Source organism: Xenopus laevis, chromosome 4S, assembly GCF_017654675.1.
Source record: "Xenopus laevis strain J_2021 chromosome 4S, Xenopus_laevis_v10.1, whole genome shotgun sequence".
In the NCBI taxonomy this organism is placed as follows: domain Eukaryota; kingdom Metazoa; phylum Chordata; class Amphibia; order Anura; family Pipidae; genus Xenopus; species Xenopus laevis.
Window position 1 is genome coordinate 113,873,851 of NC_054378.1, and position 25,262 is coordinate 113,899,112.

At 40.6% G+C, this 25,262-nt stretch overlaps 1 protein-coding gene across 1 annotated transcript; it reads left to right on the forward strand.

The window, feature by feature from the left end:
* Window positions 1-3,118: 3,118 nt before the first annotated feature.
* On the forward strand, window positions 3,119-25,170 carry podxl2.S (podocalyxin-like 2 S homeolog). The gene is made up of 8 exons (XM_018261395.2): window positions 3,119-3,708; window positions 6,069-6,383; window positions 10,927-11,477; window positions 12,332-12,406; window positions 20,741-20,897; window positions 22,669-22,730; window positions 23,837-24,016; window positions 24,182-25,170. The coding sequence occupies exons 1-8, from the start codon at window positions 3,681-3,683 to the stop codon at window positions 24,374-24,376; spliced, it is 1,563 nt and encodes a 520-aa protein (XP_018116884.1). The 5' UTR covers window positions 3,119-3,680; the 3' UTR covers window positions 24,377-25,170.
* The last annotated feature ends 92 nt before the right edge of the window (window positions 25,171-25,262 follow it).

Consider the following 25,262-nt stretch of genomic DNA (forward strand, 5'->3'; position numbering starts at 1 on the left):
CTCTCTGTCTCTCCAGGCACATTATTTGGCTTCCCTGTGCCAGCCCGATCCAAATACATAATTTTGGTGCAGCCTCTCAGCTCTCTGTGCCCTCCAGCAGCTCTCTGGCTTCCTTTTCTGTCCACCGTGCGTCTCTCTATGCTAGGCTCTCTTCTTTTGCCAGTCTCTGTGACTTCCTTTTCCTGCCAGCCACTCACTAGCTGTTGTGTCACTTCCTGTTGCACTGAGATCACTGAATAGCTGGTTGCTATTAAAAGGACCACTTCAATTTGGCCTTTGCCTCATACAACCACAACGTAGAAGGATCACCGGCACACAGGAGTTTAGTTAAGCAGGGCAAGCCCTTGTAATTTTATTAATGCAGTGCTGCCAGCACACCTCATACAACCACAAGCCTGAGTTTTCCAAAGTAAGAGTATTATAACAAATAGGTCTTCTGGTTTAGTTGGTGTTTTCATTAGCACTGAATGCAAGGCTTGGGGGCGTTCTAAAAATAAATAAATATGTGCTTTATTATAGGGATGCACCAAATCCACTTTTTTGGATTCGGCCGAACCCCCGAATCCTTCGTGAAAGATTTGGCCGAATCCAAACCCTAATTTGCACATGAAAATTAGGGATGGAAAGGGGAAAACATTTTTTACTTCCAAAAAGTCATGCAATTTCCCTCCCGCCCCTAATTTGCATATGCAAATTCGGATTCTGATTCGGTTCAGCCGGGCAGAAGGATTCGGCCGAATCCAAATCCTGCTGAAAAAGGCTGGATTCGGTGCATCCCTACTTTGTTAGCAACGTTACCCAGCATGAGTTGTATTACAGCGAAGCAAAGCCAGCCTATTGGGTTTATTTAATGTTTAAATGGTTTTCCAGTAAATTTAATGTATGAAAATGCAAAGATCCATTATCTGGAAAACCCCAGGTCCCGAGCATTCTGGATAACAGATCACATACCTGTACTTTCCCTTCAGACTTCTTGTTGCAAGCTTGGGTGAAGCGGAATTTCGTCTAATTATCCATACTATAAAGCATATACTGGTTCTCCTGTACAATGGTGTTTTTATGTATAAAGGCTGGAGTGACTGTATGTCTATTATAATAGCCAGAACACTACTTTAGCACGGATTTGCAGCTCTCTTTGTTTTCACTGATTGGTTACCAGGCAGAAACTAGTGACTTGAGGGGGGACCACATAAGTCATAACTGTTTGGTTCTGAACCTGAGCTGAATAATGAGGATCAAAGGCAATCTCACTGAACAGTTATGTCCCATGTGGGCCCCCTTCAAGTCACTGACTTAACGAGTTAGAGAACTGAAAAGCAGGAAGTTGAGTTCTGTTGTCCGCTCACTCCAGGCTTTATGAATTATGTTTTTGGGTAACTATGTTAAGCTGTGTACAATTAAAAAAAAACGTATATACTCTAGTATAAGCCGAGTTTTTCAGCATCCAAAATGTGCTGAAAAAGTCTACCTCGGCTTATACTCGAGTCAGCTGAGATTGCAGTCACTTTTAATCATTCCTATACCAACAGTTCGCTTGGGGAGATACTGCAATATCACACAGCGCCATCTGTTGGTTATATGAAAGAGTAACAGTGCGCCCTCTGTTGGTTATATGTTGGTTATATGAAAGAATAACAGTGATGGCAATATCACACAGCGCCCTCTGTTGGTTTTATGAAGGATTCACAGTGATGGCAATATCACACAGTGCCCTCTGTTGGTTATACGAAAGATTAACAGTGATGGCAATATCACACAGCGCCCTCTGTTGGCACACAGTAATCCGTTTGGCAATTCTCTGTCACCATCAACTTTGCAAAGAAGTCCGGTTGATCGCTGGGGGGGGTCACTTTGGCGGAATGTGCGCTGCTGGGAGACGGCTGTAGTTGTGTCTAGGCTTATACTCGAGTCAATAAGTTTTCCCATTTTTCGTAGGTAAAATTAGGTACCTCGGCTTATACTCGGGTCGGCTTATACTCGAGTATATACGGTATTTACCCAGTTTTTATTTTTACACTGAGCGGTTCCTTTAAAAACTTCCCTGACAACTGCACTGGCTCCTACCCTTAAAGTAACAGTAACACCAAAGAAAGAAAGTATATTAATTTTATATTATGATTTTTTATATTAATTTTATATTATGAAAATAAAATGTCTTGATTGAACTGCACTGGTACAACTGGTGTGTTTGCTTCAGAAACTCAACTATAGTTTATATAAACAAGCTGCTGTGTAGCCATGGGGGCAGCCATTCAAAGCTGAAAAAGCAGAAAAGGAACAAGATACACAAGCAGATAAGCTCTGTAGTTTACAATGGGATTCTTCAGAATTTATCTGTTGTCTACTGTGTAGCCTGTGCTTGAATGGCTGCCTTTAAAACACTTTCATTTTTTTGGTTTTACTGTTTCTTTAAGTCCTTTTTAGTTCAGGACTATTTATGTGAAAGATAGCAGATACGTGTAAGTGCTGAATTCAGTTATGATCAATTGATGGTAGAGACCTTAACAAATGAATACATATACCTGTTCTTTTTGCCATGTTCATATGCAGTTGTCACATAGGTGGATTAAAATATTTAAAAACTGATCTTTCAGGGCATATTTACGCCTCAAGTCGAATGTAGTCGCATGGGTCAAAATGTAATGGGATTGATAGGAAAATCTGTGTCGGAAAAGCTTTCTTTTTTTTCTCATTGGAGTACATTGACTGTCGGATGTAAACACATGAACAAAAGACTCCATCTGGCTTATTCATTCTCGCTGTGGGGGATCAGATTTTGGAGCATCCTACAAAATGTCCTGCTATTATTGCATGTGGATCAGAAAAAATCTGACCCACAAAATCTGATCAAAAAAGAACTCTTGGAGTTTTACCTTAAAACAAAATCTGTGTAAGGGCCCTTAGTAAATCAACTTGCATATTAAAAAAAACCCTGCAATTTCTGGAAGCGTCTCTAAATTGAATTCTCCTTTTATAGGATAAGGATATGGATTCAATTGTTTTGGCTCACCAGTGCTGCATCTCGGTGCAGACAGGGGGCAGTAGGACCATGTGGGAGCCGGGGGAGATGCAGACTGACACTGCACCAGCCCTGCAAGGAGGGGGGAGAGAAAATTGTGCAAAGGGAAACCAGTGAGGATGGAGCACTGGCTGCTGGGAGGATTGGCAAGGAGGGGGGACACCAGCAGAGAGCTCAGTTTTGAAGGGAGGGGTCCAGACAAATCCCACCTGGTTAGAAGGGACTGACAGAGGGTCCTCTGCCTGCAACTGTCAGATTTCACTGGGTGCATCATCATCAACAATCACCTTAAAGAATTCGGGTCCGTATTATTGCAGCACCATCAGAACTGAACGTCTAATTTCATTTTGCTGTGTATGCTGAGCAGTACATCGTCTTGGTTTGGAATTAATGTAAAGCTCTGCATTCTGATCCGCTTGGTACTAGTCCTGCCCACATTGTCAGGAATGATTCTCCTAGACAAAGGCTTATGACCAGCAGCAGCACTGCCTGCCCATAATTCACCCAACTCATCAATACCCTGATCTAGCTGCTGAGCTCTACCAAATACTACACTTCAGAGCTGAAGAGAGGGGTCCAAAATCAGCCTGGTATCTGTGCGCCAATTCCTGGGATGTAGGGATGCCCACTGTACAAAGACCGTGCCCACGCTGATATCACCATGATGCTGCCTTTACATCTCATTTTGGGTAAGCTCTCCCTCTCTCTCCGTCTCCATGAATAGCAACGACACATTCTGTAAATCAGTTAAAATCGTAGCTGCATGATCATCCTGCTGTACATTTTATTTCCATGAAATCACCCTTGGGCAATTTATGGGATTAAACTGTTCCTTTACTGCTTGTCTAGTTATAATTAAATGACATGGTATGATTATATATGACTTTACAGGAATATTGTAATCCATGTATGTATTAAGGTAAGGCTTTCGATACTGATGTACTCGGGATGTGGGGAGTTGTTCAATAACAGCTGAAAGGCCAGATTCGTGACAAATCTAGCCTGAAATAATGACTTGTCATTTAATATCAGCAAATAGAAAGAATTACAATAAAGGTTTTCAGTTTGCACATCCTAAGACAAATCAGACTCGTCGCGTGTGTGGCTGTTGTTGATCTACTACTCCTATAACCCCTGATAACTAATTGTATTGTAATTGTATAATTGCATTATGGGCAGCAATTATAAAAAGTAGCACTGTTTCCATTTATCTATACTTGCTACTCCCAACAACAATCCCTTCCCAGTGGCTGTTATACTCTGTGCTACTATAGGCACCATCTCTCCCTACTATACCTGCTATCCCACAGCTACAGTCCCTTCCCAGACACTATTATCCCACTGTTACTACAGACACCATCTTTCCTTACTATACCTGCTATCCCACAGTCCCTTCCCAGCAACTATTATCCCACTGTTACTATAGGCACCATCTCTCCCTACTATACCTGCTATCCCACAACCACAGTCCCTTCCCAGACACTATTATCCCACTGTTACTACAGACACCATCTTTCCTTACTATACCTGCTATCCCACAGTCCCTTCCCAGCAACTATTATCCCACTGTTACTATAGGCACCGTCTCTCCCTACTATACCTGCTATCCCACAGTCACACTCCCTTCCCAGAGACTATTATCCCACTGTTACTATAAGCACCATCTCTCCCTACTACACCTGCTATCCCACAGTCACACTCCCTTCCCAGAGACTATTATCCCACTGTTACTATAAGCACCATCTCTCCCTACTATACCTGCTATCCCACAGTCACACTCACTTCCCAGAGACTATTATCCCACTGTTACTATAGGCACCATCTCTCCCTACTATACCTGCTATACCACAGTTACACTCCCTTCCCAGAGACTATTATCCCACTGTTACTATAGGCACCATCTCTCCCTACTATACCTGTTATCCCACAGTCACACTCCCTTCCCAGAGACGATTATCCCACTGTTACTATAGGCACCATCTCTCCCTACTATACCTGCTATCCCACAGACACACTCCCTTCCCAGAGACTATTATCCACTGTTACTATAGGCACCATCTCTCCCTACTATACCTGCTATTCCACAGTCACACTCGCTTCCCAGAGACTATTATCCCCACTGCTACTATAGGCACCATCTCTCCCTACTATACCTGCTATCCCACAGTCACACTCCCTTCCCAGAGACTATTATCCCCACTGCTACTATAGGCACCATCTCTCCCTACTATACCTGCTATCCCACAGTCACACTCCCTTCCCAGAGACTATTATCCCCACTGCTACTATAGGCACCATCTATGTGCTTCTTTGTGCTGTCTGAGCAGCTTTATTTTCTGTTATGAGATTAATAAGATTAAGATGCAGTTACTGATAGACACTCATCATGCTAATCAGGCCCCTGAGGGTCGTTTAATTAATTTACAGATGCTTGCATGTGGCACTTACTGACTGTCTCACATTAAAGCTCCCCATAGACGCAAAGATTTTTCTTGCCAAATGACCAATTTTACCGAAGCCCGACCAATCCTTCGAGATTATCGTGAAGTTAGTGGGATTCAACGATCGTACATCTTACGATTTTTCGGCTGACATCTGTCAGAAAATTGATCGGCCAGGTTAAAAAATCTTCATCGGTCCCAGTGCAATCTATGTATGTTTGCAGGGCCAAGCAGGCAGCTCCCCTTTGTTTTCCTGGCAAATTGGTCTTTTTAGTTGGAGGACAATTCGTACGATCGTTCCGAGATAATCGTGGTCTCACGATGACGAGCGGATCTTTTAAAAATCTCAACATCTATGGCCAGCTTTAACCTGGCCGATCAAAAGTGGTGCTTTTTACCATCTGCAACTCAGAAAAACAGGCTAAAATGCAGATACAATCACAAGGACGTTCCATGTGACAGCTAGCCTATAAATGTTTATAAGACAGGTGTGCAAAATGCAGCTACCATGTCTTGTTGAGCTACAGTTGCAACTGACTGAAGCACAGAACTATATAATGCTATGACACAGGACAATTACCAATAAACTTGCATATTTCTCTTTGTAGGGCCCTTGTGGCTCCTTCTTGTTGCCTGTGAGGAACCTCAGTCTGAAGGACTCTCTTCCACCTCATTACTGGACTTATCAACTATAGCGGACCTGCCTTCCTCACACAAGGAGAGTGCAAATGAAGCTGAGTTTGGAAATCCAGGTGACCAAGAGCTGGATGTCCTTCAAGATCTTCTCAGTACAGCACAAGGCTCAGGCTTCTCTACCCTAGAGACAGAAGAGTCCTCCATTCTGCAGTCCCCTCAGTATTTTTGGGATGAGGAGGGAAGCAAGGGCAATGGGAGCAGTGAGGTTCCCAGTCTGATACAAGCAGGTGGGTATAAAGTACTTGAGGTGCTGGTTATTTTGTCATCAGTTGATTGGTTGCTAGCTCATACTATAATTAGTCAAAATAATAATACTTGGGTCCTCACAAGGATGGTTTATTGAAGATAAAAATGCCCAATTTGGGTGACGTTGCTATATGTATGAGCACAGTTTTATTCAGCCCATCTATTTCTCTGCTTGTAGAGCAAATTTGCATTTCCTATTCACCTTTCTCATTACGGCTGATTTCATTGGCTCCTGCCTGGTGCTGATTGCAAGTCAAATGATACAAAGTATTCCACATGTCCATTCAAACGTGTGAGTCCTCAGATCTGCATAGTTCCAGTTTGCCCCAAAGGATTATCCCATAGCAGGCACTTGCTTACATTCTTCTATTTACATTAGATAAGAGGAGATTTTGCAATCAGCGTAGTTAGGGTATTTTGCAGTAAGGTCAGCCAAAGAATAAAAAGTAAAATGGGTTGAATGATTATTTATGTAGGAAGGGTCATATGACGTCTTTAGTAATGAATCAAGCCAAGGAAGTTATGTGATGCCATTTTGGAGTGTCCCCCCACTGCTGTGAGGTCAGACCAAAGTAGTAGCACATGACAAGCAATGTTTAATTCACTGCATAAAATTTAACCTAAGTCAGAGATTTGGTGCAAAGCACCATTTTAATCTGCAGTACTACTGTTGGTGCCAGAATTCTGGCAAGATTTAATTGTTTGGCATCCCCATCAGCTATAAATCTTGCCAAATTTGAGCACTTGCCAGGCAGTCATCTTGCTATCGGTCTGCTGTCACTGCAGTCAGTCAGCAGACGCTGCATTATTCAGCGAGCAGAGAAAAGGGACTTGTTTAAAATTTAATCTTGTAACTGAGGCTTGCCATCTTGCAGTGGTATGCAGTAGGGCAGAGACACCTCTCCTGGAACCCGCAGTGAGCCACCAGGAAGGGTCTGATCTTTATGGACCCTCACCCTGAGCCCATAAAGATCACTAGAATTTTTTATTACTGTATAAGATTATGTTACCCACTTAGGAGTATTTCTTTCTGTTATGCTTTTAACAGTGTTATAGAAATACAATAAAGCCGGCTAAACCCAATGTGGTGGGCCAAACAAAGCCAATATCATGGTTCATCCGAGAGGCATAATATTCAATTACAGGGATGCCCAAGCAGTGTGGCTGATTCCAAGACCCTATGCACAAACTTATCATTTACTGGTTAATCTCATTTTTTTCTGTGCATAATCAATATGTTCTTTGTAAAGAGCCAATTTTAATTATAAAAACCTATATGCACATCACATCAATGGAGGGTCCATAATGGCCCACAATATTCAACAAGGGGATCCAGATCTTTGCCTGATCAGCAAGATTGGCATTTACTGTGATTCTGTCTTGCTGTAGGGTGAGTTTGGGGAAAGCGCCGGCATACTGTGGCCCAACATAGACGTATAAATTGTGTTAGGCCTGAATATGTATACCCACACAACACATACTTGTCCGTAAACTACAAATAAAATAGATGCAACCCTCAGAGATGTGTATACGCCCAGCATAATCCAAGAGCTGTAGTGACTTCCAGTAAAATCCGCCTCTAACATGAACATAGTGAATAATATGGCAATGCTTGTTGGGCACCCATGCTCTACATAGAAGGACTGGTAAAATGCAGGGAGCTGCAGAAAGGTGCTTACCAGCGGAAAGGTTCTTTCAGGTTGGTTATCCCTGAATTTAACAGGGATAACCAACCAGTTTAGAACCCCAGATTTCCATCATCAGTATTCATATTGAATACACTACAGACCTGCACCTTTCCATGAATGAAAAAATGTATCTAGACTTAAGAGAATCCAATATGAACCCCATATGGAGTGAGTCAGCCCTCCAGGGGGAAATACTCACAATACATACAAAGTTGCAAAAAATAAATAAAACCCCCACAAGAGATGGGGGAAAGGTCAACCCCCCTCCAAGCTTCTGAGTATCCCCTGTAGAGAAGATTATTCTATTAATTTGCCCTATAATTCTTTTTATATCTAGGATTTTTGGGAAAAGCATGAGATCTACATTCTGAGCCGTGTATTTCAAACCCACAAATTTTATTTGATAATTCATACACCAGGGAAAAGTACTCCCACATACAAGCAGTACTGGAACAAAAGTACTGCAGATTATTATATACAGATGAAGCAGAACACTTATTTAAAAGTCACATTAGTCACAGAAACTAGTAATTACATATTTCCTACTTATTTTGAGCTCCATACGAACCATGTTCTAATGCTTTAATCAGAGTGCGGTGCGTTATGAGGAATAATTAGCATCAAACAACATCTGGGTTAATGCATGATCAAATTACTTAGAGGTTTACCATGGTAAATAGCTTACAGTAACCAATCAGATGTTTGCTTTAATTATACACACTGCAGAAGACATTAGATAAATGCTGATTGTTGTAAATTACAAGGCCTAGACAAATGTTATCTGTTATAACTATTCTCTGCAGGAGGAGAGTCTTTCTCAATACTGTGGTTTGGAATTTGCCACCAGAGAAAACAACTTACCATTTTCAGGCCCAGATTTGTGGAAAGGCCACAAAGGTCCAGGCCTTGGGTAGCAGGATTTTAAGGTTTTTATGTTTTTTTTATTGAAAACTTTACAAGAGAATATGAACATAATTTAGAGTAACATTACAATAAGATTAGGGTGGCATGCTTCCCAACCACATGCACTTGTTATTAAATAGAGATGCACCGAATCCACTTTTTTGGATTCGGCCGAACCCCAGAATCGTTTGCGAAAGATTTCGGCCGAATAGCGAACCGAATCCTAACCCTAATTTGCATATGCAAATTAGGGGTGGGAAAACATTTTATACTTCATTGTTTTCTGACAAAAGTCGCTAAATTTCCCTCCCCGTCCTTAATTTGCATATGCTAATTTGCATATGCTAATTTGCATATGCAAATTAGGATTTGAATTCGGTTGGGCTGGGCAGAAGGATTCGGACGAATCTGAATCCTGCTGAAAAAGGCCGTATCCAAGCCGAATCCCGAACCGAATCCTGGATTCGGTGCATCCCTATTATGGAAGCACTGGGGATGCACAGAAGATAAGATCGTTTTTTAATATCCTGTGCTCCAATCCCAGGTGCTCAGGACCCAATAATGAAAATTTGCGCATGTGCATGAATAAACTGGAGAACATGGGTGACGAATGGCAGCGGGCATAGGGGGCGTGCACTAGGTAAATCTGGGCTTGAGCACTTGCCTCTTTTTATCCAGTGTGCTGCAGACTTATATCCTTATAATATTGTTATGCTAAAATATTGGGAAAGCTAGCTCTTTGAACTGGTCACCCATCTTACTTCCAGTGTAGAATTGGGATGCCAGAGGTCCACCAGAAAACCTTACACCTAGACCCACGCTTTTAAATCTCCCCCTCACTCAGCCTCTTTATTCTCTTAGTTTATTTTCTTTAAATATCATCTATCCTTCATCTCTTTGTTCCTATACAGAAATAGGGAAGGACCATGAAATAGGCCAAGTGGTTATGAGCAGAAGGGCTCACTGACACCTGGGCCCACCGGGACTTTTCCTGGTATCCTGGCAGGGCTGGATTTACATAACGGGCACCCCTAGGCTAGCTGACGTTCATCGCCCCAGTCACCTTCCTTTTATTCGATCACATTTTTCGTCATCTGGACTGGAGCAATGGGGATTGGCACACAGGAAATTTAAAAAACTATCATATCTCCTGCTCAACCCCAGTGTTTCTGAACCAATGTGGGTGTGGCTGGACAACATGCCTCCCTCTAAAATTATGCCGCCCAAGGCCCGGGCCGTGGTGGCCTTTCCACAAATCCGGGCCTGTAGCCTGGTGAGCTTCTTACTTCCTACAATGTTGCATTTTGCCACTTAGAAGCCTGGTGCAATGTTGTATGTTCTTCGAAATAGAGCCTTACTGATGCAATGCAGTATTACTGGGATTCATGATTGGTGGCAATACAAATCATAAATGGAACTCTTAATAAACATGTCTGCTGTTTCTACATGTGTTTCTGCTCACTTATCTTACACATAGGTCCTTTATCCATGTTTACAATCATAAAGGACTCTGAAATATTCTTACCCGCAATGTATTAGAGATTGACCAGCTCAACTGAAAAACTCAGATATAGATTGAGGTGCAAGCTGCAGAAGATTTGCCCTTGTGGCTATGTCAGTCTAATTGCTTTAAAGTTCAGATTTCTTGGGCAGCCTCTTATGTACGTGGCAGAGCTTTTCAATGTGCATTCTGCCATTTTCCAAAAGCAAATATTAAACTGGATTACAAGATTTGGTTCATGTCCAGTTTCCACACTACCTTGAGTAATCACCTTATTTGCGTAAGATACATTTTGCAGTTTTCATTGTGCACCAAGTATTACTCTTTTATCATTTTGTTTTATCTTTAATGAGAATCATTAAGTATTTGTATAATATATAGGGCAAAATCTCAGCAAGAGTTTTGTTAAAATTCCCAAACGGGACTTTTCAGTTCCCAGGAACAGTCATGGAGACACAAGTGAAGACAGGAGCAAAACTAGAAGTCCTACCACAGAGAGCCAGGAAACATCTACAGCTCAGTTGTCTACACATTCATCTGACGAAACACACAAAAAATTATCTTCTGACATCTTCACTGTCAATACAGTTACTGTGGAGCCAACAACCCAAAATAATTGGGGTGCTGCATTCCCAAGCTACAAGGAAAGGACAGTGTCTAAAACTGTATCAACTGATCATACTCATCAAACAACCAAATTGCATAGGAAGAACAAGAAACATCAAGGGTCCAAGAACCATCAGATAAATCATGTTGCAGGATCGGAACCTCCACCGGGACCTCCAGCTGGTAGTCAAGGCTCTCCTGCTAACAAACCCCTTGAAGAGCACATGCAAGAGGAAGGCACAGATCCCTCCACACACTTACACCCTGGTATCTTAGATGAGGAAAATATTGGTCCTCCAAAGCACATTTCCATTCTACACGGTGAGGGCCGTACTAAGGCTGCAGGGCCTACAGATGTACCATTGAGGTCTCAGCAGGTAATTCCCACAATATTTTTCTTTTCTTGAACAGGGTTTCAGGTGGAATTTGAATAAGGGAAACTGTCTGAATTAAACATATATTTGCAAGTTAACAATTCATCTGAAAGGCTTTAGTTACATTTACACCAGTGTAAGAAGATCACTGCAGCAAGGGAAAAGACCTAATAGAGTTGAGGATAAAGAGGGATGAGCAAGCTCTAAACATATACAGTATGCTGCTCAGCAGGTACAGATCCATGGTGGGATTCAGGGTTTGACTGGTCTGCCAGAGTACATAAGGGTCTTCCACTGGGCTCCAGTCTGGGAAAATTCCCATTAGCCCTTTCTTATTTCCACCATAAACCTATATAATCTCTGTAACATTTGGTACTATCACCATCTGATGCGAGAATGGGCCCTGGATGTCACATTCTCACCTAGACCCTAGGACAGTGATCCCCAACCAGTGACTCCCAACCCCTTGGATGTTGCACCCAGTGACCTTAAAGTATGTTTGGAGACAAGTTGCATAAAAACCAGGTGTACTGCCAAACAGAGTCTCCTATAGGCTGCCAGCCCACATAGGGGCTACCAAATAGTCAATCACAACCCTTATTATGCCCCACCTAGGAATATTTTCTATGCTTCCTTATCAACTATTTTACATCTGAATGTGGCTCACAGGTATAAATGGTTGGGGACCCTTGCCCTAGGAGAACCAGTTCAAAACTGATGGGATGGCATGAGAGATGTTTGCTGATGCCACTAAGATACTAAAGTCTTAGTAGCATGGGAGACACTAATTTCAACTGAAGAAAATACTATTACAGAAGTCCTTTGCTTTTTATCGGCTCATATTTATTTCCTTTCAGGTTATTTGCAAAGACTGGATTAATTTAGCAGGGAAAAATTATGTTGTACTCAACATGTCGGATGATATTGACTGTGTAAGTATGATTAACACTTGCATGTACTTTCTTTGGTTGACCTGCTTATTACAGTATATACTGTAGATCTCTCATTTACTCTTTAATATTTGTGTTGTCAGTTACTAAATGTTTTGTATGTGTGTGTGCGCGTATATATATATATATATATATATATATATATATATATATATATATATATATATATATATGTGTATATATATATATATATATATATATGTATATATATATATATTTGTGTTATGGATACACCAAATGATTGGGATCTGAGTGGTGCTTAGTCTAAACTGAACGAATGAAAGCCTTTTTAATTTTAAAGATCACTTTATTTAGATAAAACTGCTTCCTGGGGGAATTCAGCAGTAATGTTGGATTAAATAAAACATAAATTGATTTAATAAGAGTGGCATTTCCTGGTATTTGTCTTGCTTTGGGGGAATTAAGATGTAAGAGATTTCATTTAGCAGAATTAAGCTAATGCTTTGTAGCGCTGAATGAATGCCTCCATGATTATGTGTTGTAATAGAAATCCAGCTTTTTTACAGATTTTTGTAGAATTGTTTGGGAATGGGAGTAGCCCAACCGAAGGCTACCTAAGGTGGCCATAGACGTAGAGATCCGCTTGTTTGGCAATGACACCAAAGGAGCAGTTCTCTCTCTCTCCAATATGCCCGCATTTAGGTGGGCAATATCGGGCTGATTCGATCGTGGGCCCTAGGGCCCAACAATCGGATCATAATGCATCTGATACGGTCGGATCGCGGGACCGCATTAAAGCACAGATGTGGCCGCGATCCAACAGGATTTTTTTAGCTGCCCAGATATCAGGGAAGCCCGTTGGATGGCTCCACACACAGGCCAAAAAGCTGCCGACTCGGTCTGTCTGCAGCTTTTATCGGCCTGTGTATGGGAGCCTTTAGGGTGAGATTTTCCTTCTCTGCTAAATATTTCTCGGTGCTTACCTTGTTGCGATATGGGCTAAGCAGTATAAGGGTAAAGGTGGCCATACAAGGGCAGATTAAAGCTGCCAATATCGTTCCTTTAGACCGATTCGCCAGTGTATGGGGGCTTCAAATGGGTCTCCCTAATTGATATATATGGCCAAGATATTGATTGGGGAGGTTTGATTTTTCTGGTGATCGAGGACCGCATCGCTAGTTGATGGTGCCCAGTCTCTTCGTTGTAATCTGATAGTTCGGCCCTAGGATTTGGTTAACCCAATATCACCCTGCCTTTGGTGGGCATATCGTGGAAAGGTCTGCTAGTTTAATGATCTTGCCAAACGAGCGGATCTTATCGGTTTTGGCCACCTTAAGTGAGTGATAAGCATTTGTCATCCTAGATACTCGTAAAGCTATGGCTGAATGACTGATTTTTCATATTCTGTTACCTTGATATGAGTATGGGAAAATGTTGTAGTTCAAAGGGAAAGGAGTTACAGGGAAATTCTGGTATGTTTTGGATATCCTGACTTTTTGCTATTTTCGGTATAGATAGGTACCCTCATACTGTGCCAGCATTGGCATTTTGCTGAACTTAAGTCAATTCTGCAAGTCAACTGTAGGTATCATAGACTTTTAACTAGTTACCTGCTGTCGATGGTAAAACTGTGGCTCAGCTTGTCAAGAACCTAACTGCAAACAGGCCCGGATTTGTGGAAAGGCCACCTAGGCCCGGGCCTAGGGCAGCAGGATTTTAGGGGGGCGGCATGCTGCCCAACCACACCCACATTGGATCAAAAACACTGGGGATGTGCTGGAGACACAATAATTTTTTAAATCCCCATTGCTGTGGTTCAGAGTATGAAAATTTGCACAAATAAAGGGGAGGGGACGGGGCGACAAAAGGCAGTGGGCCTAGGGGCGCCCACTATGTAAAATCCGCCCTGACTGCAAATGCCTTAAGGCAGTCATACACAGGCCAACCCTGCATGGTTTCCAGCCAATGGACGGATACAGTATGAGTGGAAATGCAAGGTATGGGCACCTTTTCGGTTGTTCTGCTCGTTGACCCCAACAGCCTTAATGAATTGATGAGTAAGGGTCGAAGTTATGTTTTATAACACAATGCCATTAATTGTCACCTTTAAAGCTAATAAAGATAATGGTGCCTGGAAAGCATATTTTTGGCAGTACATAGTTATACATAGTAGCTAATATATATAGTGGATAATGTACCCCCTACTGTAATTTATAAAGATATTATCAGTCACCGAGGAGTTATGTGACCATATAAAAGCACGAGGCCGCAGGCCGAGTGCTTTTATACAGGTCACATAACTCCGAGGTGCTAATAATATCTCTATAAATTTTAAGTAGGGGGTACATTATCCATTATAATCTACAGTTTCTGAGTTCAGTTCAGTTTTTACTTCCAGTCTTTGCTTTTTACAAAATGCAATACTTTTTTTTGCTGTTGTCCCTCCTTGTTGTTTTTTTTTCTTTCCCTGTATCCCTTGAAAGCCAAAATGGTGGGAAACAAGGGTAGGGGAGAGAGCAGCAGCTGCAAGTGCTGTCTCTTTAAGCATTTAAACGGCGCGTTCTGACGGAAGAACGCGCTGTTTATAAGGATATAATTTACAGTCTGGTCCCATAAGGAAATGACCAGACTGTAGATTATATATAGATACAGATATAAAATGGGGATAAGACACAGTCCTTGCAATTTTGTCTTATCCATAAAAAGCATACCTACAGTACATGTATACCAACATGTGCATTTAATTATGTGTGGTTTACCTTGTAATTAAAAACTTCTCATGTGCCTTTGAACAATAAACACATAGGGGGTTATTTTTTAAAGTCCAAATGCTAAAAACTCAAAAAATTCATCTTTTTGTCCTATAAAATCTGAATTTTTAGTGGAAAAAAACCCCTTGAATTTTCGAGATCGTATTGTACCCCGAGGCTGCTAAAAAGTCTGAATCCGAAAATACAACATCTTCAACCTGTCAAGGTCCTGTAGAAGTCAATGGCAGAAGTCCTGTTTGCAATTTGAAGATAGTATGCACTGGGTTTCGTACGATAATCTGAACATTTCTGGCTTTTCCAACAATTTTATGAAAAATTCTGACTTTTCAGGCATCAAATGCAAAAAATTTGGATTTTTCACACGACAATCTGAAAAAGTCCTGGTTTTTGTGCGACGATCCAATGTTTCCATGGTTTTTTTTATTGATAAATAAGGGGAAATTGTGGATTCTAGTTTGGTTGGACTTTTTTTATTTAAAAAATGCGAAAAATTAAGATTTTGGTAAATAACCCCCATAATTTTTCATTAAAAATCCAAATTTTTAGTGGAAAAAAACCTTGAATTTTCAACCTGTCGAGGTCCTGCAGAAGTCAATGACAGAAGTCCTATTTGCAATTTGAAGATATTATGTCTGTGCTGAGTTTCGTACAATAATCCGAACATTTCGGGCTTTTCCACCGATTTCATGAAAAATTCTGACTTTTCAGGCATCAAATGCGAAAAATTTGGATTTTTCACACGACAGTCTGAAAAGGTCTTGGTTTTCGTTTGACGATCCGATTTTTCCATAGTTTTTTTATTGATAAATAAGGGGAAATTGTGGATTCTAGTTTGGTTGGACTTTATTTATTTAAAAAATGCGAAAAATTAAGATTTTGATAAATAACCCCCATAATTTTTCATTAAAAATCCAAATTTTTAGTGGAAAAAAACCTTGAATTTTGAGATTTATTATACCGCGAGGCTGCAAAAAGTCGGAATCTGAAAATACTCCATCTTCAACCTGTCGAGGTCCTGCATTAGTCAATGGTAGAAGTCCTATTTGCAATTTGAAGATATTATGTCTGCGCTGTGTTTCGTACAATAATTCGAAAATTTTGGGCTTTTCCACCGATTTCATGAAAAATTCTGACTTTTCAGGCATCAAATGCGAAAAATTTGGATTTTTCACCTGACAATCTGAAAAAGTCTCGGTTTTCGTTCACTGAGCGTATTTTTCTGTGTTTTTTTATTGATAAATAAGGGGAATTCGTGGATTCTAGTTTGGTCGAACTTTTTTTATTTTTATTTAAATTCAGATTTTGATAAATAACCCCCATAATTTTAATGAAACTTAAGTGAAGCAATTCTGTGCTACGGATATTATTACCTATCCCAGAATGAGATCAGAGGCCTGCAAATGCAAGTTTTCCAGCCAAAAACATCCTGTTGCCATTAAAGTGACTGCCACTGTCTGGTTCCTTCTTACTTTCTCACTACACCTTCTGTTTGTCTGTGGCTGTCGTACATTTCTATTGCGGTTCATGCCAGTCTCCCCCCAAATTAAATCACTGAATGCGTAAGCTGGAGTCACCCTTGGGAGCCAGGAGTCGCCATGGCAATGGGCTGCTGTCTTTATTAAACATCTTTGAGGGTCCCTGTGTTGCTATGGAAACTGCAGTCTGGATTAAACGGCCAGTAGACTGTGTGCGGTTTTATTTGTGTTTTGGGGGGGGGGGGATATTGTTTTTCTGCCGTATGAATATGACATTTTCAGTGCTAAGCAGGGCTATAGGGCATATCACAAGTCTAACTAATTGTATGGATTTTATTAATATAGAAAACCTTTTTCTCAGTTGTAATGTAGATTATAATTTCAGCAATATAATTGAGGAGGAGAGGGCATTTCAACTTTATTTATTTTAGGGATGCACCGAATCCACTTTTTTGGATTTGGCCGAACCCTTTATGAAAGATTCGGCCAAATACCGAATCTGAACCCTAATTTACATATGCAAATTAGGGGTGGGAAGGGGAAAACATTTTTTACTTCCTTGTTTTGTGATAAAAAAATCACGTGATTTCCCTCCCCACCCCTAATTTACATATGCAAATTAGGATTCGGTTCGGCCAGGCAGAAGGATTCGGCCAAATCCGAATCCTGCTGAAAAAGGCAGAATCCTGGATTCGGTGCATCCCTAATTTATTTTTCTGATGCAGCCCTTGCAAATATGATCTCTTTTACACCCATAAATCCAACACATCCAAGCAGCTAGCATAGTATTTTTTGGGTGGGGGTCCACTCAGTAAACTAGAAGGGCAGTCTAAGAGCCAATTAGCATAATATTCAGCTGCTAATGTAAATATGTTCTCTTGGATACTCCCTGAACTCTAGCAAGGGGGCAAAAGGGACATGTTCTGAAGTTCTCTTCTGTTTTGAAGGAGTGTGACAAATTGTTTTTCTGAGATGTTTTCTTTGTTTTTTACCATGTAACGTCCATTGTTTCCATTCCTGTAGTACAGGTATAGGACCTGTTATACAGAATGCTCGGGACCAGGGTTTTTTCAGATAACAGAGCTTTCTGTAATTTGGATCTTCATACCGTCAGTCTACTAGAACATCATGTAAACATTAAATAAACCCAATAGGCTGGTTTTTGCTTCCAATAAGGATTAATTATATCTTAGTTGGGATCAAGTACAAGGTACTGCTTTATTGTTACAGAGAAAAAGAAAATAATTTAAAAAAAGTTGGATTATTTGATTATAATGGAGTCTATGGGAGACAGGCTTTCCGTAATTCGGAACTTTCTGGATAATGGGTTTCCGGGTTAACAGATCCCATAACTGAATTATAGATTCCATACCTTTCAGTCCCTGTCCCCCCATGCCACTGCCATATTGATAGTGAGCTATAACTCCCTTTCCTGGATGAAATCTCTTATTGAGCAACCACATCTACATTTACCATCTCCCTTATTAGTAAGTGAAGTAGGACGATCAATTCTTCACCCAAGGTCTGAAGAAGAGCATGCTGTTATCCAGGATGGATCTGCTGATAAGTCTGCCCTCCTGTGGAAGCCCATAATAGCTCTCTAGTCAAGTCAAGTTACTCTCAGTTAGATGTTTTGTAATCATGTGAATACAGGTATGAGATTTGTTATCCGGGAACCCGTTATCCAGAAAGCTCCCAATTACAGAAAGGCCGTCTCCCACAGACTCCATTATAATCAAATAATCCAAATTTTTAAAAATGATTTCCTTTTCTCTGCAAAGCAGTAGCTTGTACTTGATCCCAACAAAGATATAATTAATCCTTATTGGAAGCAAAACCAGTTTATTTGGGTTTATTTAATGTTTACATGCTTTTCTAACAAACTTAAAGGAGAAGTATACCCCTTATTAAAAAAAACCCTACCCTACATAGACCCCCCTCCTCACCCCCAGCTTAGCTGCTACCCCAGGCAAATGCCTCTAACTTTTTACTTACCCCTCGGTGCATATTTACGGCATAATAGTTAACGGGCGCCATCTTTTTCGGTCTTCATCGGGTCTTCTTCTGGCGCTTCGGCAATTTTCATGACTTTCAGCGCACAGTAGACAAAAACTCGAAGTCTGCTCCAACTGCGCATGCACCCTTACGAATCTTACATCCCAATGAAGATCGAAGAGAAGAAGATGGCTGCCGTGAACTCTGATGTCGTGAATCTGCGCCGAGGGGTAAGTAAAAAGTTAGGGGCATTGGCCTGGGGTAGCAGCTAGGCTGGGGGTGAGTAGGGAGGGGGGTCTATGTAGGATAGGGGGTAGGGCTTTTTTTAATAAGGGGTTTACTTCTCCTTTAAGATATGAAGATCTGAAATACGGAAAGATCCATTATCCGGAAAACCCCAAGCATTCTGGATAACAGGTCCCATACCTGTACAGAAATAATTCTCATGAAAAATCCATAGCCCTGTGAACATATCTGAGTTATTAAGGCATATAATGATAGTGCGGGTACACAGCACCCTATATGGTGAGTCAGAACAACAACATCTTTGTTCACACAGCGCACAGTTAAAATAGAAGAGCAAGGTCATAAAATCCATTTCATTGTGCTCTGTAAGTGCTTACTCATGGACTCTTAATCTAAATCTCATCATTGACCCCTATGAAAGACATAACTCCGGCGTCTATTTTCACTTTAACCTTTTTTCTAAGAACAAACTGTTCCAGAATAATGGCAGAAAAAATGTCACTGCTTCTGTTTCAACTGAAATAATCATCTCTCCTTGTTGCACAAGCCCACGACTGTTTGATGCCTTAGAAATGGGCCACGTTAGACCTTGGAAAAGCAATCTCTTAAATACGGCATTGCATGCTTCTGATATCTACGGAAAAATTTACCTCCTACTGTTAATAAAGGCACGAGGCTGCAGAAATAAATGCTTTATGTAGGACACACAACTTTTAGCTGACTTGTATTCTTAAGGCTAGCAGTACAGGTATGGGATCTGTTATCCGGAAACCTGTTATCCAGAAAGCTCCAAAATACATAAAGCCTCCATTTAATCTAGGGATGCACCGAATCCACTATTCAGTTTGGGATTCAATCAGAATTCGGCCTTTTTCAGCAGAATTCGGATTTGGCCGGATACTTTTGCCTGACAGGGGCCCATCGACTCCAAGTGGGAGAAGTCTGGACCAAGGAGGAAGCTTCGGGTAAAAGTCCAAGTTCAGCCGTATCCAAAAGGGGTCAGGCGAATGTGTAGTCAAAATCCAGGCAAAAGATCAATAGGCAGGCAGATGAGTAGCAATGTCAAGTTCAGGCAGGGCCATAAGGTTTAGGAAACAGATAATAGTAATTAAGAAGCACCCAGGATACACAAAGGAAATCCCATCATCGAGCATTGAACCCGTGACCTGGAAGGGCATTTATTTTAAGTGCTGGGCACCACCATCTTGACACGCGGCCTGACACGACCTATCCGAATCCTAATTTGCATAGGCAAATTAGGGGTGGAGAGGGAAAATGCATAACTTTTTGTCACAACACAAGGAAGTAAAAATGTTTTCCCCTTCCCACCCCTAATTTGCATATGCAAATTAGGATTTTGTTTTGGTTCGGCCAAATCTTTCGCGAAGGATTCGGGGGTTCAGCTGAATCCCTAATTTAATCAATATAATCCAAATCTTTTAAAATGATTTTCTTTGTCTCTGTAATAATAAAACAGTAGCTTGTAATTGATCCAAACTAAGATATAATTAATCCTTATTGGAAGCAAGACCAGCCCATTGGGTTTATTTAATGTTTACATGATTTTCTAGTAGACTTAAGGTATGAAGATCCAAATTACAGAAAGATCCCATATCTGGAAAACTACAGGTCCCAAGCATTCTGGATAACAGGTCCCATACCTGTATTAGGAAGATACCTTTGTTGGTGATATGCTTTGTGGAGATGAGGGTGAAAGGGAATGGAGGGAGTCAGGCTCATGAATGAATGACAATGTATTTATCTGTATAGTAAATAATATATACAGTATATATTTACAGGCACATGTCTCGTAAGACTTCTCTAGTGAATATTGTAATCCAGCCAATTCTGTTGTATTTATTTTGCAGGAAAAGTTTCGCTGGGAGAAGGGGCATCAGCTTTTCTCTCTGCTGGAGGGTGCACTGTTCTGGAAGACTGAGGTGTCACCCAGAGATTGGGTGATTTTGCTGAGCAAGCCTAATGAGAATGACAATCACCTCTTGATGGCAGTCACAGAGGAGCATAGTAAGTGTCCTGTGGGTGGGTGTAAAGCACAGTGGAATCCACTTATTGCATACAGGGTGTTATTTACAGTATTACATTTTTGGGGGGAGATATATAATAAATGTTATGTCTCTACACAACTTTCTTATAGGACTATAAAAGATGTCCTCTGCTTTAGGTTAGCCTACAGTTGGTCTTAAAAGAGACAAAACCCTCCTTTACTGCAAGAGTTACTGAAATTAGGTGCAGCCTTGTAAGGTCTTCTGCTGGTGGCAAAGTCTGCTGGGTCTGGATTCTGTGTTTAGCATCACAAGTCATAAGGGGTTATTTAATATAGTCCGAATATATCACAATATTTTCTGCTACAAACTCTGATTAAATCCGCTCTGGTTTTTTACCCTTATTTATTATTAAATATTCTGGAAATTTTCCTTTGCGAGAAAAAAACCGATTTTCACGTTTTTTTCTGATTTTTAATCCGATTTTCACAATTTTTTCGGATTTTCCCCCCAAAAAACGAGATTTTTTGTGTTTTTTTTGCCTGAAAACTCCAAAAACTTTGGGGTAGTGCACGAAACCCAGAGCACATCAAAAAATCATTGGGACTTCTCCCATTGACTTATATGCAACCTCGACAGGTCTATGATGCCGGATTTTCTGATTCAGACTTTTCCATCTTCGGGGTTTAATAAATTCTGAAAAATTCATTATTTTTTAAAAGTCCAATTTTATAAAAAAATCACACATTTTTTCTTAATTTTTGCATTCGGAGTTTAGTAAATAACCCCCATAGTGTATGGTGTAAAAATTATTAAATGGATTTTATACAGAAAAAAAAAAAACAGCATCAGCATGACCAATATTTTGTCATGATTACAACACATTTCTTTTTCTAAAAAGTTACTTATATGCAACCTCGATAGGTCTAAGTTGCCGGATTTTCTGATTCAGACTTTTCCATCTTCGGGGTTTAATAAATTCTGAAAAATTCATTATTTTTTAAAAGTCCAATTTTATAAAAAAATCACACATTTTTTCTTGATTTGTGCATTCGGAGTTTAGTAAATAACCCCCATAGTGTATGGTGTACAAATTATTAAATGGATTTTATACAGAAAAAAAAACCCAGCATCAGCATGACCAATATTTTGTCATGATTACAACACATTTCTTTTTCTAAAAAGTTACTCATGTAGTACAACTCTCAAAGGTGTAGCAAAAACAAGAATATGATAATATCTTACGAATAGGGCCCTATGATTCTATTTTTAACACTTATTTGCTGTATTATTGTATTTATTTTTATAAATCAGTGTAAAGCATTGTGTAATTTGCTGGTGCCATACACTAGAGATGCACCAAATCCACTTTTTGGGATTCAGTCGAATCCCCGAATCCTTCATAAAAGATTTGGCTGAATATTGTTATTGCATATATATTATGCAAATTAGGGGCAGGAAAGGAAAAGGTGAGAAAAATGTTTTTTACTTCCTTGTTTTGTGACAAAAAGTCATGTGATTTCCCTTCCCACACATAATTTGCATATGCAAATTAGGATTAGGATTCGGTTCAGCCATGCTCAAGGATTCGGCCGAATCCGAATCCTGCTGAAAAAGGCAGAATCCTGGCCGAATCCCGAACTGAATCCTGGATTTGGTGCATTCCTACTATAAATAAATGCTGATGATTTAAGAAAAGGCATATTATATGGTGTATGGCACATAACTAAATATTTATTGTCCGATGATCCTCTCTTTCCTCATCAACACTCTTCTTTATTGACCTTTTTTAGGTGTAGTTCCTGTTAAGGATGTCTTCAGTGCCTTAGGAGACATAAAAAGAAGTCTTGCTGAGGTGAGCACCACTCCAGTGGTCTATTACAGTATAACTCTACTACTTCTTATGTTTCATTGATTTCGTGTCCCAGGTGGGGCCAAAGTCAAGGGCCTGTGAACAGAACCTTTAGCATAATTCAGTTCTGATGGCATAGCATGCAGCTTTACTTATAGATATTAGTTCTCTGTGCTGTGTTCCACTGTAGGTCAGTTGGGTAGGCAGGTGTAGAACTACAGCTTTTGCAAAAATCTACAGATCCATGTAAAGCTGGGGGAGAATTTTGGGTGGAATAGTTCAGCACTGGAGAATACCAGTACTCACATAACACATGAGAGGTGACTACCAGTGCGGAAGTATGTTGTTGGTCACCAATGGTTCACCTTAAGAGGACTAGGGGAAACAATATTACCATAGGGCATTGATCCCCAACCAGTGGCTTGAGAGCAATATGTTGCTCACCAACCCCTTGTATGTTGCTCCCAGTCGCCTCAAAGCAGGTGCTTATTTTTTATTTCCTGGCTTGGAGGCAAGTTTTAATTGCATAAAAACGAAGTATAGTGCCAAGTAGAGCCTCCTGTAGGCTGCCAGTCAACATAGGGGCTACCAAATGGCCAATCACAGCTCTCATTTTGTACCACCCAGAAACATTTTTCATGCTTGTGTTGCTTCCCAACTCTTTTTACATTTAAATGTTGCTCATGAGTTAAAAAGGTTGGGGACTGTCGTCATGGGGGAATAAAAAAGAAACCAGTGGCAGTATCTAAGAGCAAATTTGTGTGGGGGAAAAAATTGTTGCTCCTTGCACAGATCAGACACTGCCCCATCCACGTGCTGAGATATATCTGAGCAGATCTGATTTACAGTTCTGAAAAAATGACTGCAATCTAATAGGATCACAGGATGGTCTTTCAAATGTTCAAGCTGAGGTGCCTATAGATGCCCACATGACTGAGTAGTAAGGTCAAAGTTTGCCAAACTTTCAAATCAACTATGAGCATACTGTACATAGACAACTTTGTTCCTTGTCATCAGGGAGGTAATGATCCAATTCTGGCTTGTTGAACAACTTATTCCGGGTTATCATTCAAAGAAAAATCTATTACCGTCTTCTGTCTTCCCCATAGATCGGAATCAAAGGCTACTCCACCACCATTAGTTGCCAGTCACGTCCCAGCCAGCCCCGCAGTGATTATGGCAAACTCTTTATTGTCTTGGCCATTATTGGATCCATCTGTTTAATGATCATTATTGCAGGAGTTATATATATCTGCTGGCAGAGGCGCCTGCCCAAAATGAAAAACATGGTGAGTAGATGACTCTAGAGGCAGCACTTGAACTATGGGCAATATATATTTATAGAGAGCTGCAATGTTCAGGGGGTCTGCCTTCAAGCCTGATTGATACTTTTAGCACATCAAACACCTTTTGATTTATTCTTACACTCTGTTCTTTTGAAATGGTGCTTGCAGGAACTGCATTATGTGGAGAATGGCTGCCATGATAACCCCACATTGGATGTAGCAATGGACGGTCAATCTGAAATGCAAGAGAAAAAGACAAGCCTCAATGGTGGCACCTCTCATCAGGTGGATGGTTGGGAGACACTGATCAACAAGACATCCAGAGAGGAGGCCGAACCCATGGAGGAAGACACCCATCTCTAAAGACCAATGAAAACTGCTGCAGAGGGTGCTGCATGATGACCCTTAAGGTCCACTGATCCAAACTCACAGACTTTGCACCCTAGAGCTTTTCATCTGCAGAACATTTTTGGTTCCTATAGCAGAGAACTGCTCATGCTGCAGCCCTCCAGCTGTTGTTCAGCTGAAAATACATGCAAACCCACAAGCTGACACATTATAGTTTGACAGTGCCACGATAGCACAATTTTTAGATGATTGTAGTAGAAACATACCGTTCCCTAACCTGCACCCAAACATTTCTTGTGCCTACACTTCGTAATGGCCTATGATGCACTAAATGTAACTTTAACTTGTATCAAATCTTGCACCTTGTCCTCCCAAAGATTTGTTGAGTACCTACAGTACCAAAACACCTTGGGGGAGAAATCCAGGCCTTAATTGTATAATTTTCCCACCGTAGCGTAACACTAATGCTCTATGATGATGCTTTAATTTAGGATATAAGTGCAATGCTATTAGAACTGTATAATGTCTAGTTGATGTTTTTGGACTCAGAAAGTAATTGTGTTTTCTGGTTTTTGGTAATTTCTTCTGTTTATGTGGGGTTGTGTTTTTTTTTTCAATCTTCTTAAGCAACAGCAATTTATGGACTTGTGTCTCATACCAGTCGTATTAAAGGAGAACTAAATGCTATGATTACACAGAAATACACAGTGTTCCCTCTATGTTCTTATAGTCCTTCTGTGCAAAAATGTATGAGTTGGGTTTGAGCAAGTTCTGGATTATGTGCGTGAATACAAAGTTTGCTCTTTAAATTCCTGTGTGTTTTGGCGTCATAACTTATGTAGCACTCAAGAGGGACCACTGGGGTTTACTACTCATTGGGCTTCTGTAAACATAAGTGGCA